At 40.9% G+C, this 17,215-nt stretch overlaps 1 protein-coding gene across 7 annotated transcripts in view; it reads right to left on the reverse strand.

Annotated features, from left to right (window-relative positions):
• Positions 1-17,215, reverse strand: part of cacnb2a (calcium channel, voltage-dependent, beta 2a) — a 72,418-nt gene that overhangs the window by 22,314 nt on the left and 32,889 nt on the right. The window contains exon 1 of one of the 7 annotated variants that reach the window (XM_028568779.1): positions 16,237-16,321. The exons of 5 other annotated variants lie outside the window; for them this stretch is intronic. In XM_028568779.1, the coding sequence (XP_028424580.1) occupies positions 16,237-16,308 (72 nt within the window). In that variant the 5' untranslated portion in view covers positions 16,309-16,321. Of the gene's footprint in view, positions 1-10,516; positions 10,846-16,236; positions 16,322-17,215 lie in introns of those variants that run through there. One more of the 7 variants, XM_028568783.1, reaches the window with a different exon arrangement.

Genomic DNA, 17,215 nt, shown 5'->3' on the forward strand with positions numbered 1-17,215 from the left:
AGCATCTAAACCATGTGTCAAACGCTGCCTAAGCATGAGTTTGAATATGCAGCACTTCCACATTCGGATCACATACAAATGTACTAAATTGGCATCTTATTGCACATTAGCCTTCTTTTTTATGAGCTACACTTGACCTTGAGAAGTGCAGGTGACAATACCTGGTATGATTATTTCATCAAGTCCTGGCTATCGATGGGGCGTGATCAAGAACAGCGTCCCAGTGGGTCAGAGGGAGGGGACATGGAGCTCTGCCCAGAATCTGACAGCCATAACTGATAACAACATCCAGCTTCTCATCATCACCAGGCAATACACAACCGTGCCACACTGACCCCAACACTGTGGACTGATGGATGAAGTAGATACACACAGACTTATACATGCACACAAAAAAACGGATGATGTAAACACGCTCAAAATCTGCTTACACAGGCATCGGAGCTCTTGACGCGACCTCCCTTGGCTCGTTTCAGCAAGCGGATCCAGGTGGCCTTCATCAGCCACACTGGTCATTCAGTGTCCTGAGCCACTGCTCCCTCCTGCTACTGCTACAACTACACCTAACTGCACTGCTGGGGTCACTTTTGCACCAGCGCTGCAGCGGCTTTCACTGCTCTGGCTACAGGTGCATTTAACACTGTGGCAACATGGACAGCTGGTTCCTGTTACACCTTGGCTGTAAATGCTACCTTCATCTCTGGGAGAATAAATATTTTTGGAGTTGGGGCTTCTTGTTTTGCTGCAGCTCCAGCTAGCTCTGCAGCTATCTGTAGAGACACAGCTCCTGCTTCTCCTGCTGCTGCTGCCGCCACCAAAAATGGGGAATCCACAGGAGCTCTCTGCCCCGCGCATAATCTCAGCAGCTCTCTCCCCCCGTCTGCCCCAGTCTCCTTCAGTGCTCAGGCTGCCGCTGCAGGTGCTGAGGCTGACTCCCAGTATGAGTCAGGTGGCAGCGATGCTTCTCAGCCTCTCGTTCAAGCTTTGGCTCCAGCCTCGTTCCCCTCCTTTGCTGTAGCCTGCCCTGCTGCTCCACAAACGATGGATAACAGCAGTCGATCTACATGAGTCCTGGTGTGGCTGCCTGTGACCGACTCTCCTCCTGATGCTAATGAAGTGGCAGCCTCTCAGGTGCTGCAAGCTCCCTCTGTCTCACTCTCTGTCTCAGCCTGTCAGTGCATGTCCTGCACACTCCTTCAGTGATTCTGCCTCAGTATCTCCGTCTTTAACCACCCCTCCTCCTCATCCTCTTTCACGGTCACTCCCCTTATTTTTTTCCCTCAGTTACCCCTCACAGTCAGTCCATCTGCTCGTTGTGGCTCTGCAGTGATGGTGTGCATGTGCTATATGGATAGTGTGTATGTGTCGACAGTGCATGCTGTTTTGTTCTTTTTAGTCAAAAGCACACTACGTTCACCCCGTTGTGAGCCATTTATAGTTGTTGATAAAATAGGCGTCACATCGCCATCTTCTCAGGAGTGAGAAAATTTGCTCACTTTTATTATACATCATATCAGGCTGATAATTTTCTGATTATCGATTCATGCACTAGATCTCAGACTTTGCCTTTCATGCCCTCCTTTGGAAGCCAAAAATATGTCACACCCATCGCCTATCTCTGCGTTTTAATTTTAAATTTATTGGGGAGACTGAAGCAACAAGACAGATTTATTTAAACAAAATTATGGAACATGGACCTGATGTTTATTTTCATATTTCTGAATCGTTACTGGTCTGCAAATGCTAAACAACAGTGCTCAATTAGACACACATGGCTCTTCTGCTATAATACAATAGGCTTTTCTCATATTTCTTTTTTCAATTTGACTGCAGTGCTTGCTCAATGAGCATCACCTTAATACATTTGTATCTGTATTAATTTGGGTTGGTCCGACGGATGATGTCATCGTCCATCAGCAATGGTCGACAGCCATCGTGATGCCACAACAGACATCGTGAGCAATTTTAGTTAACTTTGGCTGTGGGAAATTGTGATGGAATTTTTTCACAATGTCCTGACATTTTATAGAGGAAAGAAAATTGAAAAAATAAATCAGCAGATTGATCGATATATAATTAGACTATTGACAGAAAATGAATCTGAATTATTCATTTAAGTCATTTTCAAGCAAAAAAATCTCTGATTTTAGCTTCATGGATGTAAGGATTTAGCTAATACACAAAATATTTTTGCGTTTTGGATTGTTGGTCAGGCAAAACAAGACTTCTGAATATGCTACTCTGGGAAATTGTAACTTGCATTTTTTTTACTATTTTCTGACATTCTTTAGACAAAACAATCAATTAGTGTGTGAGACAAAGAAATAAGACTTACATACAGATAAATATATCTTTTTTTAAATCATCTCTTCTTCACTCTGGTCTCAGCATTAGGGATTCTGAGGTGAAAGCTGCTCTAAATCCTCGCCTGTCAGATCAGCTGTGATTCATTGCATGTGAGCGGAGCGTTGCAAAGCCACACAGGACAAATGAGAATAATTAAGGCGTTAATTAAAAATGTCCCATCCTCACTCATGTAGGAACAACCTAAGTTAAACCCTGCAGAATGATTATTCAAAAGTCCCCTTTCATTTGCTGTGCTGACGCATGATGCTCCTCAGTCTGACCCGTGGTCAGGTTGTGTGAGGTCAGAGAAGACAGGGGTCGACCTGTGGGACCAGTGGTTGAAATAACCTTGTTGGTTTATGACCAGCAGTCGCTCCCCAAGGAGCACTAACTGTAGATCAAAGGATGACAAGCTAATCAGTGGTGCTAATCATAACCAATCAATGACACGCCTCCATCTGCTCTGGGACTCTTCAACAAGGCACGTGCACTTTAAAATGACACATCTTACATTAAAGGAAAGGCTGGGGGAGGATGATGTGATTTTAGCTCATTAAGACCAATTAGCCTAACAAGCAAGGCGATTACCTGAGGCAGATTATGTTTTGAACAGAAATGGATGGGAATGGTGGACAAGAGAATATTTATCTTGTCCATCGTAACATTGAACCTCTCTGATCACCTCAACTACAACAGCAGTTGAAAGAAAACAGTACACCAATCCCCAGCTTTGCCTGATTTTCAAGTAATTGTGCAATGGTCACATATGTTTCAATAACGTGGGTTAATACTAGCCTCCAGAGGTCTCAGGGCGGGGCACAGATGCTCTGAACATGGAGTTGTGGAGCCCGGAGATGAGAGTGGTGGAGCTGTGAAGGCTGCACTCCGATAGCAACACTGACAAAGACTCACAGCGACAGAACGAGCCTCCAGCTGCCCAACTTGACCGACCTCTAGACCCCCTGCCACACTGATACGGACAGCACTGTGTCACCAACACACAGGCCTCTACTAATAATCTAACAGCAGTATGATACTGCTTTAATCCATAAGGAGAGGTGCTCTTTGGGCTCCCCCAGCAGACTCAGAATTACAGTTTCATTCAAAGTAGTAGGAAGTTGGTGTCTTACTCAAAGACATCTCTACACGGTTGACTCTTGAAAACCTTGCAAATCTAACGATTATAGGAAGCTCGTTAACTTTGCCACTCTACCATGAGCCTGTAAAAGCTGCAAATCGCATCGCATCGTGATTTTTGTAGCCATACAAGCGGCATGGCAGTTGGTTGTCAGACAACTACTTAAGTCTAGACTGAAATATGTCAACAACTATTGGACGAATTGCCATGAAATTAATGTTCTTCACAGGATGAATTCTACTACCTGATCCTTTTACATTCCATCTTGCACCATCATCAGGTCAAAATTTTAATTTGTCTTTTTCCCTTCCTTTTTTTTTGTCCAAATCCTTTTGATTTGTGCTAATTAACACATTTAATGCTAAAACACACTAAACTATGTGGTGGACATAATAAACATTATACCTGCTACATTAAATGTTGCAGCTTATAGTCCATTCCACTACCACAGCTTTTACACCCTTTGCCTTGCCATATGAACAGCACACTACTTTGTGCATTGGCACTAAAAGTTGACATTGGACCTAAATTTTGTCCAGCAGAATTGTCCAATAGTAATCCCACTTTAAAAGGAAAATAGGCTGCATATCTGCACTGGCAACATTGGGTGGCAGAACTGACAAACAGTTTGCCATCTTCATGCACTGGTCAGAGAAAGAGAGTTGAGGGGGGGGGGGATTAAAAGGGCAATGGTCCTGTGGTCTCTATACCGCCATTATTGATTCATTTGGACAGAGGTCCTTGCTGTAAGACCATCAATGACCTCTACATACAGCAGTGGCTATTACCACAGTGAAACAGGAGGCTGTGAGTCAGTTAATGCTGCCTCCTGCGTCTGACAGAATCACTTATAGTGTATGGAGCCGTTACACCGAGGACTACATTCATGATGTGAAAGCTTCCATTTTCATTTTTAGCCGCTAAATGAGTTATTCTCTATGTGTCCACTATAAAAATGGAGTGCTGTAGTCATGCAGAAAATAACGGCTCTGCATGTGAGCTATAAAGGGCTCTCATGGTCAAGGACTCCTTGCCAAGACTCCTTCTTAGTTTTTTACATCAATTCTTACATACAGTAAGACTGGTGCTTCTTTCCTTCCACTCAGGCCACACTGCACACTCACTTACGGCTGGTTTACTTTTCCCAATTTTATTATGTCCACATTGATGGCCCATCTCCTTGCAGTGCCCCAAATGTTCTCCCACTCTTTTTTCTCTCATCTCCCCCTCTCTCTCAGGATTACAAATGGCCTTCTTGCCTCAAGAAAATAGGGACCGTTATGTGCACCTTTTTGCATTTTCTAGACAATAAATCCCAAGCACTTGTGACTTTAGTGACTGATGCATTGTACATCAACAATCACATTTGTTCTTGTCAGTGTTATAACTATGTCATACTGAAATGCACAGGCATCTCCAATCATCTTTTTACAGTGATAGAAGTAGATAGATAGAAGCAAATATTAGCATGCTAACACACTTAGCTAAGATGGTGCCTATAGTAAACATCATAATGGCTCATACAATTGTGAGCATGTTAGCGTTAAGCTTAAAGCAATGCTGTGCCGAAGTATAGCCTCACAGAGCTGCTATTGCTGTAGACAAAAGTACCACACACAAGGGATGGCATTTATTGGGAGAGTATAAACTTTCCTTAATTCTACAAAATAATGTCATTCTTAGCCAAGACATGTAGTAGCACCATGCCATTATATTATATGATATAAAAAGGGAGAAAAAAACAAGTAAATGTAGACTAGGATTCACGTGGTTAAAAAGTTATGAATGACCCAAAAGTTTACTATGCAGTTTGTAAACTTGTGTAACACAAATCTGAACTGAAGACAGAATATTTTTGATCTTAAAATTCAGACCTACTAACAAAATGGCAAACTTTCTGCAGTGAATCTAATGGGGCAGCGTGGTCAGACTACACAGTACATCACATTATGCATCAGGATTGAAGAATGAAGATTACTGCTCGTGCCAAGTCATGTTCAGTTCTGGCTGACAGACAACACTGCAGTGGGCTGACAATGGGCTGAGCAAGTGTGCTAGCAGTTTCAGGCTTGGCATGACTCATTCTTGGCTGGAACCAAAGCTTCTTTTCGCAGCCATCTGTCCATCACTGCCACTTCACTCAGTGAAAAAATTGAAAGTCAATTAAATTATCAGTCCACAAACGGCGTCTCCTTCGTCACACAGAGACAATGAGAGCAGACATGACAGCCAAGAGTGAGAGATGTGTGACTGCAACAATGAATACTTACTAATATTTCACACGGAGGAATTAATACCAAGTGAGCAAGAGCGTTAAAGAGAAACAGACTGTATGTACGTACATCTGTGAAAGAAAAAGAAAGTGAGTTTGAGAGAGAAATGAGGAAAGAGATAGAAGAGAGGGGAGAGTAATGATCCCTCTGGCATGGCAAAAGAGGGATTGGCTGCATGGACGTCAAGGTGACACTGACAGGCCTATGAAAAAAGTGTTTACCCAGCATCCCATGTGCCAGTGCATTAGATAAGTGCATCATCCCATTGAGGTGATGGACTCACTGGCTGTCAATCACATGATCTAAGAAACTTAGAAACCAAGCACACAGTAAGGGGACTTAAAAGTAGATACGCCTTTTGAATATATGTTCCTATATTAACAAGCTTTTTGTGCACACGTCTGCTATCATTGTACATTTTTAACAGATGCATTTCACAATAATAAAATGGTAAAAAAAATAACAAAAAAGTTACAAAAATGACAGTCATTTAAAAAAATACAAAAATTAAGCAGAAACGAACATGTACTTTCACTATTATTGGTGATGTGCTTATGTTCAGCAGGTAGAATATTTACCATGTTCACCATTTTAGTGGTTAGCATGGTGATATTTGCTAATTAGCACTCAACAAACTAAAAAGTACAGCCAATGTTGATGGGAATGTCCTTACTCTTGTAGGTATTTAGTCATAATTCAAAGTACTGATCAAAATGACCTGATGGTTCTCATTGAAAGGTCAGATGATCACAAACATTAGGATTCATCCTCCGGGTAACATCAGTGTCTGCACCAAATGTCATGGACCTCCATCTGATGTTGTTGACACATATTTTGGTTTGGACCAAAGTACCGCCATCACTAGAGCCTAAAAGCTGATCAACTTCGCAGATTTAAGATTTTAGTGTTAGTTGAAAACGGCACTTTAAACTGTCATTTTTTTTTTGTGGTGCCTCGTATATTTAATTCCATGTTCAATTTGTTCAATTAAATAATGTAGGAAATTCCTTGTGTTCCTATGTTTCTTTCATTTGTTTTAAATTCAACCAGCAATTTGTTTTATTTTAGCAGAATACTGAAAGCAGCAGAACTGAGTAGACCTTAATATCTGTTTATTCATCACAAGTAATATCCTTATCGCAATATTCAACAATGCTATCGCATATTTCCTCATATCATGCAGCCCTAATACAGAGTAAACCATTTTAGCTGATGTTCTGACTTAAATGAATTTCAATGAAAATGTACTGTTTGGTGATGCGCCTCACAGTGAGCAGTTCAAATGCCTGCAACGTTATGACAAAACAAATGCAGGGTGACGAGACCCCTACAATTGCAAAATATGTGCTAATCCTTTTTCCTCCAGTAAGTATTACCTGCAGCAAGCAGCAGCTGTCCCTTGAGGGGCTTTGCTCTCATTTACAGTATACCCCCTCACAGCGAGATCTAGTTTATCTCGCAGTTCCTTCCCTCTCAGGTCCCTCTGTGGAAATCCAGCCCCATAATAGGATGATGGCTGATCAAGGGGAATACAGTGAGAGAGGCCAGGGTCTGTTCTGTGCTGCTATTTTGTGCTTGCGTCATAAATATCCTAGCAGTTTTCTGGTGTATGAAGCAAGCTGTGGATGATTGATGAGAACTGGCTAAGAGAGCTAAGAGAGCCGCTAACCATCTTCAATGGAGTGAAACATACCGTCACACAACAAATGGAACTGTGCTCGAGAAAAATGATTTCAGCTCACTTATTTTATTTAATACAGAGATAAATGATGTACTCTGGACCAATTCCTGGCCAAATTTGTGATGTATGCAAATGTATCTTTTTGCCACAGAGGTATGAGGATGGAAAGAGGAGCAATCATTTTAAAAAGGGACGCCAAAGTTGCCTGCTTTCTTCTCGACATGTAATTTAGCCTATTTTTGTAAATTAAAAGTTTTATAGTTGCTTGGCTAACTATAGCATGGTTGTGCATAACGTCATGATTTCCCTGGCAGACAACTCCCATCATGCAGTTGTAACACAGACTAGGCTATAACTAGAACAGCTGCGTGTAAACGATGGAGATACTAAGAGCTAATTTCGGGTTCGGCCACCGTAGGAGTTAAAACACGCTCGGAATGGGAAGGGCTAGAATGTAATATTCAGTTGGTTGTCATATACAATTTCACCTCTAGATGGGAGAAATTCTTACACAATTTAGCTTTAAAGTGACTATATGTAACTTTTTAATGTTTCTGAAGCTCTGTCATTTTTCATACAATGGTCCTAAATGACCTGTAACAGCAAACGAGACTAACAGTGAAAAGAACACCATTTTTATATAGTTTTTAGTAAGGCCTCTGCCCGGGTTTGATTTTTCCAGCGCAGTCACAGAATAATTTGCGGCAGGTAGACGGCGATACAGTAACACTTTCTGATGGGTCACAGATTTCTTTGTTACACCAAAAAAGCCTGTTAGTTCTCTTAATACATTCATGGTTAGTATCCAGCCTTTTGAGCTAGGTAAAACGAAGCAGGACATTTCTTTATATAGGCCTAATTGTATTTTAATGTTATTTTAGAAGTTATCTATTGTAGTTAGGGCTGATACTGGGTCAGGAACATCACAGAAAAAAAGGAAATTAAAAGCTACTACTAAAAGCTAAAAGGGAAATTGAAAGACAATGGTGATAACGTGAGTCAACTTCGGGAGGGCTATCAACAGATGGAGACAATTACGGAATTGTAAATAATTCAAAACCCACCCTGAATTGGTTTTGATATAATTGAATGTTATATATAGTCCATTTCTTTCATAAAATAACTTTACAATGCACCATGTTGTTGTACGTCAGTAGCCAACATATAATAACATCCCCTTCCATTTAGCACGGCCGTTTCCCCTTTACTAAGTGTTTGTGTTGGCTTACTATTTTCTGTTCCCTTGACCCCCTGTAACATTACTTGTGTAAAGCGTCCCTGGGTTTCATGAAATGTGCTATATGAATCTAATTTATTATTACGTTGGTTGCTACAACCACTTATTGCTTTGGCTCGTAAAACAGTGACAGTGATACCTGGTTTATCTCACTAAGTTACCGTATGCAACACTTGAAATGCAACGATGCATCTGTAACTTATTCTCTTATTGTAAATGAATGATTTTCTGTCTGAGCAAAACATTCATCGCAACTATATGACCTCCCCGTAACGCTATCAACAGTAATACAGTGCCGTATAGAAAAGACCTTTACGACAGCAGGTGTGGCCGCTAGAATCAACACAATCAGTGTTAGATTTTAGAAATGATAAATATGGTCGTCAAATGTGTTATTCAAACTGACATTTTTTAAACATAGTCTTGTCCTACACTCCCAGCTGACATGTCACATGGCTATTTTAAAAGTACAACTCCTGAACAGATCCTTTCTAAAATCAAACATGAGCTTCTGTGTGTGTGTGTGTGTGTGTGTGTGTGTGTGTGTGTGTGTGTGTGTGTGTGCGTGCATGTGTGTGTGTGTGTGTGTGTCTGTAATTGTTTTTTCCAGACCTAAATGAACAGCAACAAGCTATAGATTGCACAGCAGGTAGTTTCTAATTTACCCACAACTAGAAATCAACTAGAAAGATAGACAGCAGGCTATCTGCTGCATACAAACTCACAAAAACATCGACACACAACAGACACACATGCATGCTGTAGCACTAAATCATATATGATTTAATGGCATTAATTGGTCTGGTTTTAGTCAGTTATACTCTGGCTCATATAGTAGAGGTTATTCCAGACTGGTTTCAGCTTAACCAGTTTTGTTTCCCTTTTCTTATTCCACAGTCGGACAGTAACATAGAAATATATTGTGTATCGTTATGTTTCAACTCTTCATTGAAGCCTTACAATATTGTTCACAAAGTGAAATATTCAGATCCAAGACCCAGTCTGCTTGAAATCGGCCGGACAGACATGTGGTTTTGCGACTATTTATTATAAACTTCTGCAGGTTTGAACAATTCTTGTTTAAAAAGGGTTTTCTGTGTTGACTACTGTTTTCAGACTTGCTTTTAGAGGCTGATTGGACATTAATACAAGGGTTTGGCTGATTACTATCACAGGAAAATATTACCAGCATATCTCACACACACACACACACACACACACACACACACCCCCACACACACCCACACCCACACAGGAAATGTTTGAAACACTAACTTGAAACTTGCATGCACAGGACATCCACTCATTAACTATTAATGGAGCTCAAAGTTTTACATGTTTGGCTCATGTGGCGAAGACAAAACTTTAGCTTTTTCTCTCGGTCAAAGTCAAGTTTTATGCTCTCTACCGGTCTCTGTATATAAAGAACCAACGTTTACCCAGCTGTTTACTTTCTTTCCCTCTTTCTCCCTGTTAACCACTGTCTCAGCTCCCCACTTAGCTAGCAGAGATCATGCAGCAGTGCTCGCAAATTCAGACAAGATGCTTAAATGAGTGCCTTCGTCTCAAAACAGCACACTGGGAGAGATTTACAGTGTGCATCTTGTGCATGACTCTCACTAACTTTCAGGCAAAGCAGCGACGAGGGAGAAAAATAGGAAGTGTAGGATTACGCCCCTTTAAATCCTGCACTAATAACCTCCATTCTCCTGCAGTCCGAGCCCTTCCTCTTTGTTCAGAGGGTAGACAGAAAGAAGAGTGAGAGGTACAGCCAAGTTAGGCTCAGAAAAGTGTAACAGGATACTGATTGAGTAGCAGAAAGAATGTTTACTTAAACTTACCAGATCTGACTCCTCACTGCCGGAATAATACATTTCTGCCCTACTCGACTCTCCGCCGTTCAGCCCGGCTGGGAGAAAATCTCCTCAGCTGCTGCCCATCTCCTCTCGGAGCACAGGAACTCCTACCAGCCCGACTTCTTTACTCCTACAAATCCCCTTGTTGCAGCTCCAGAGGGGAACAGCTGCCTCTGTAGCCCGAGCAGAGAAAGTTGGAGCCAGAGGAAAGAAGTTAGTTCCTCTCAGCCCTTCTTTGGCCTACCCAAGTCCCTGAGAGGCAGAGAAAAGACCAGCGTCTTTCCCACGCTGGGAGAACACTCCTTCAGAGCGCCGCAACCGTTCTCCAGCCCCAAAAGTAAGCCCCTCTGCCCCTCTCCCCTCCCACACACACACACACACATATATACACTCTGTCTGTTTCTCACACACACACACACACACACACACACAGTTAGGAAGTAAGATCTCTGGCCAACAGGGCCGGCCTGAAAATTCTAGAAAGCACCAAAAGCAGCTGCAGAAGCTTTTTAGGTTTGTGTGCGAGTGTGTGATCTGGAGAGTTTACATGTTTTCCCTTAAAGAAGGTTACACTCTGAGGAGAGGAAAGCTGGAGGATTTGAACTCACTGTATAGTCTCAGCACATGTTGTTGCAACCAGAACGTCAGGAAGTAATTATCTTCACTACATCGACGAAATGCCATATCTGCTTTCATCATCAAGGAGACCAAAGTCATTGAAACTTTCCGTTTGGTCATTTGATGGTAGACCATTAAGCTTACATTAAAAAGTAAGACAAATGGAAGTTACTTTGTAGAATAAGAACACATAACACACTACAAACTCTTACATCTATTAAATTAAAGCCATATAAAAGTTGGTTTAGTAATGAAGTGACAGATTTCTATTAGTCAGAGCTCCAGGGTAAAAAGGAAGTACATTACCTTCAAAGAACATCTTCTGACGTCAGACACTCTGAAGCTGTGATGTGTATTTTTGTAAGCTTACATGAGCTATTACGTCACAGCTCTTGTTGGCTGAGCAAGTTTAATATTCTATTAAAGAGGTACAAGTTGGAAACTGCCACAGCTGAGTCATGAGTTCACAAAATGAAACCCTGACAAATTAAAATGGTCCCGTTATAAAACAGGAGCAACAGAGGAATGCAGCTATGTCACTGGAAAAACATGCCAACTGAACAGCACAGAGGAGAACCGAATAGATACATTTTATGTCCAACCTGTAAGATCATACAACTATAAAACTACAAGCTCTGAGCTTTATTCGACATCCCGGTAAAGCCCAGATTTGTATTTTTCAGTGGGGAAAAAAAAGATTTCTGGGCGGCCCATCCTAAATCCTGGATTATATTGTGTTTGATCGGGGTTAACCCCTTTCTGAGGATTATCATCCAGGGTGAGTGCTGCCCGGCACGTGACAAACTGTAGGATAGTTATCCTCATTTCACCAGAACAATGTTTCAAGTCCTGATGCATCAGTGCAATAAAAATTTCTTCTGTTGTCGGAGATAACAAAATCAGCTTGAAAAAACAGTCGGTGTATAGCTCACCTATAATATTTGATATATGTAAAATATATTAAGTTTTATTACATTATTATATGGCAATATAAAAATATTTGATTTCTTACAGAGAGATGAGTAGATTCAATTCTGATGTCTTTACATTAAGTAAGAAGCTACAGCCAGCAGCCGGTTAGCTTAGCTTAGCATAAAGACTGAAAACGGGGAAACCGCTAGGCTGGATCTATCCAGCTGCACCTGGTCAATACTTTTTTTTTGTACAGATCAGACAAATTACATATATGTCAATTAGTGTGTTTAAGAAGAAAAACTCTTCAAGAGTGAAGGCAATAGTGTTTCTTACATATTGACCATAGTCTCCACTTCTGACAAATGTGTCAGGCTGCAACTAATGATTATCATCAATTATTTGTACAGATTATCTGCTCGATTAATTGTTTAATTAATTAATTTAATTGATAATTTTTGGTCTATTTAATGTCAAGAAGTGAAAAATGCCCATTGCAGTTTCCAAAAGCCCACGTTGACATAATCATGTCTTTTTTAGTTCAACTATTAGTCTCCAACATATAGCTATTCAATTATTATCATAGAAAAGTAAAACAAAATGAGCAAATATTCACATTTAAAAACCTGGAACCAGTTAATGTTTTTGCCATTTTTGTTTCTCAGGCCTCAAATATATCACAGTTTGTAGTTTAATCCAAAACCCTGCAGTGCCAACACGAGGTCAAGGTAAATGAAGGTGAAAAGCAGACTATAATTAAGTTCAGGCTTGGAGGCAAAAGCCTCCACATACTGAGGGTGATGACAGTTGATAGGAAGTGTGATCTGTTGCCTCTGAATACTCACTAAAAATGACTTGTGCATGTGAAGTCTGCAACTGCAAGAAAATCAGAGCAATTAAAACAATCCAAGTGAGATTGTGAGGGTGATCAGTAAACATTTTGAATTGTGATTTTAAGATGCCACTTGTTAATCAAAACAATGCGTACAAAACACTGCATGTCCATTGATCCTGTGTAGCTCCAGCCAGGATTAGCATGCTGAGGCCTCCCATACTAAAATTTACAGTGTTCAAACTGTGTAATGCGTTTTTAGCTCAAAGCATACGCTGAATGCAATATGTCAAATTAACAAAAGCAAATAAAGCTGTTGTAAATTGGTTGCTTTCTTTTGTGCAATTACTATAATGTAATGATACAATAGCATTTTTCACTGCCGACAGACATTATCAGTACTCTCTGAATTGGCTCTGAATGGGATTTGACAGATCAATGTCTTCCAGTTCTGCCAGCGCTGGGAAAGGAGTGTCGGCATTGCCTTTGGCTTATCGATCAGTATACATGCACACAATGACGTCAGCAGCCATTCACACTGACAAGCACACAAAGGGCAACAAGGATAGCTTAGAAAAAACAGCATACAGTAATTGGACCGAGAGGGGAATCAATACAACATCCCAATGGGTTTAACCTAGAAAAGAAAACCCGACATAGCTAACCGTGGTTTCCTGTCACTCCATAGTTACTAAAATGTCACCTTGTGTGTAGTATGAAGAGACTGATGGTAGACTAAATTCTGACTCTGCTGCTCTACATTTTCCCTAATACAACAGCAGGGAATAAATCCTTGTATCAACACTTTTCTGAAAACTGAACATTGGAACCTTCATGAAGGCAGGATTTATTGGAGGACTGTTGCATTCATTTTAGCTACTGTAGGTGTATCTAAATTGGCGTGGTAGGTGTACACTGTGCGATAAAGGTTTGTAACTGAGATAAATGTAAGAATACATGAATATTAGATGCATGGCAACAATATTTTAATGTGGGCGACAGCCACAGGAATCATGTACTGTGGGTAAGAAGCTTAAGTCCTGAAGTCTAATCCTAAAGTAATGATCATACATGAATTTCTATTGGTTGTGGGCAGTTATCAATTATTTGCTAAAATCTGCTTCCCTAAAATGTCTTTTTATTAGGGCTGCAATTAATGATTAATTCATTATTGATTAGTCTGTTGATTATTTCCTTGATTAATCAATTAATTATTTGGTCTATAAAATGTCAGCAAGAAGTTCCCCGAGCCCATGGTGATGTCTTCCAATGCCAGGCTCTCATTGGCTAGCTGTTAGCCAATCAGATTCAAACAGCTTAGCTTGTTGAATATTAATGAGAACTTGCAGAAATCGAGCTGATTCTTCCTGTAGGCTTTCTATACCAAACTAGAATGGCGTCCATGAGAGTCCATGGTAGAACTTCAGACATTACCACAAAGTAATGAAATACGTGTGGCAGGGCACCTTTAAATTAAAGCCACACTTTGGAGCGCTGCTTACTGTGCTCCATGGCTGCAACACAACAAGCATCTGGAATTACGGTGGCTGCTACAAACGATTCAATTGGTATTGTAATTTTTGAAATGATTACAAGTTGGAACCAGTTCTCGATGCCCAATCCTATTGACCACAAACAATTTTTTTTTTTTTTTTAAAGATGAAAGAGTAAGATCAATCACCCTGGAGCTAGTGGAGATTCAGTCTGCAGTATAGTGGTGATCACACCTGTGTACTTTTAGTCACAGAACACTTTCATGCCACCAGGCCGTTCTATCTCCATATCAGGAGGTCCGATACTTTCATGCTGTGTGACTCCACAGTGGCCACACTCAACGGTCCAAAACAAAACCACTCCACTTTGCCAAACACACTTGCCAGTGTTCCAGCACTCAGGATCACGAGTTAATATGTTTAACATCAATAGAAGATCATAACAAAGACAAAACAATGACAGATACTGAAGATAACTAATTGATTCTGACCCGGAGCATCTTGCCAATGACATTAACAATATCCAACAACATCAACAGTGTTTTGTTTGCCTGTCAAATGTGCTATTATAAAAGGCCATGATTCATACAAATAATGTTATGGATGTTAAGTAAACTAAAGAGATACACCACAATTAGATCACTGAAGATCTCTCAGAAACCCCTCCAAAAGGTGTTTTGCCTTGCCAAGAATGCTATTACACTAATGAAACTGGACTACAGGACTTCAAGTGCTGGTGGATAAATCAATTTCCCTGGATGAAACTAAATACATTCCATAAGTTCCCTATTTCTTTGTTGTCCAAAACGTAGAAAAGGCAGTACAATCTTCTACCAAGTAAGCAGCACTGTATCCAGTTGTAAACCCTTTCAGATCAGGGCTAATCTTCCCTCTCATACTTTTAATCACACTATACATCAGCAAAATTGATACAACTCTCATATCTGTTTGGTAAATATGTAGCTAAATAACTTCGGATTCTGTACAAATTAATTTGTAAATTTGTTACCTTTGGACAGAGCCAGGTTAGCTGTCTCCCTGTTTTCAGTCTTTATGCAAAGATAAGCTACAGCTACATATTTACCCCACAGAGTAGTATTGATCTTCTAATCTAAATCATGGCAAAAAGCAAATAAGCACATTTCCCAAAATGTAGTACTTAACCTTCAAACACCAATGTATTTGAGAAGTTTGGCTTTTTTGTTACATAGGGAAAAGTAAGGTATTATAAAAAGTACTGTTTTGGTACCAGTACCAACACATTTCAAATACCCAACTCTTCTGATATAAAGCTTGGATTTGGAGCAGGATTCCACTGATCCTGATTCATAATAAACACATCAGACTGGAGAATCCACGCAGGGCCCGCTGGGACTGTGATTCACATCTAATGAAACCCCCAGGGCCAGCAGCCAGCATCTGACTGAGGTTACCTAGCTACAACACATGCCAGGCCACTTGAGCCATGGGACCATCTCTAATTACAGACAATGAGAGAAAGAAAAGGAGGAGGAAATGAAGGAGAGAGACTGAGAGACAAAGGGAATAAAAAAAAAGAGATAGAGATAGCGGATGAGAAACGGAGATAGAAGCCCCAGCTGTTCTGTTTCCTGCTGCCTCTCTGAGCAACTCAAGAGTTTGAATGCTGTTTCCTCCACTCCACCAAAGGGCATCCTGCTAGCATGTGTGCTAAACCTAAGAATAGCACTGAACCTGCGCACACATCATACAACACTGCTGTACCTTTCTGTATAGCAGAGAAGTCTAAAGCCTCACCCTATTAAAGTGGCATTACAACAGTACATTTCCAGTTGAGGACAAAGACTGACTAAAAGTTGAGTAAAGCTTACCCTTCCCAAGATGTGTTTAGTCAGTGGCGACAAAGATAACTTGTCAAGCATGCCCAAAGGAATGAAGATCATGAGCTCAGAGTTGCTGGACAGCGTGTGGGAGCAAAGACTTGATGACTTCTGAAGTGCTGACATGTAGAGCAGTGTACAACATTTGGCGGCTGCAGTGCAAGTGTGTGACGCTGAGTCACTTCACGCTCGCTGAACACATCAACACATCGGCTGTCCCACATGGAGTCATAGGAAAAACTCTTCAGCCGGCAAATTGGGACCATTGTGACCAATACAGTCACGCACTGGTCAGGCCAACACTGGCAGAAGGCGATGCACTCGCACACTGTACGCAAACACACTTTTACACTTATACAGTAACTCCCCCTGTCCTCTGGTGACATACAAAATTATGGACGAAAGAGTAGCTCAAGAGGCACACCTCATTCTACACATGTGGTTTTGGCACAGAACTGGGGGCATTTTTTATTAATAAATGGATGGCCTGATATCTGATAATTAGTGATAAGGGTTTGGGTTAAACATGCACACATATTTGTTCACAAAACACACAATTACATGTTTTTCTCCTGTATTAGCTTCTCTGCATTGGCTTCCAGTGAAATATAGGATTGAATTTAAAATCCTCCTCCTGACTTACAAAGCTCTAAATGGTCAAGCACCATCATACTTAGAAGAGCTCATAGTACCTTATTGTCCCACTAGAGCACTGCGCTCCCAGAATGCGGGGCTACTTATGGTTCCTAGAGTCTCTGGAAGTAGACTGGGGGCCAGGGCCTTCAGCTATCAGGCTCCAGTATTGTGGAACCAGCTCCCAGTCGGGGTTCGAGAGGCAGACACCGTTACCACATTTAGGAGTAAACTGAAAACCCTCCTCTTTGATAAAGCTTATAGTTAGGGGACGAGGAGTTGAAGCGTCCCACCTAACCCGCCCACTGCTTCTCCTCGTAGTCATCAGTTTTTTTTC

This window comes from Perca flavescens, chromosome 22 (genome assembly GCF_004354835.1).
Source record: "Perca flavescens isolate YP-PL-M2 chromosome 22, PFLA_1.0, whole genome shotgun sequence".
Lineage (NCBI taxonomy): Eukaryota > Metazoa > Chordata > Actinopteri > Perciformes > Percidae > Perca > Perca flavescens.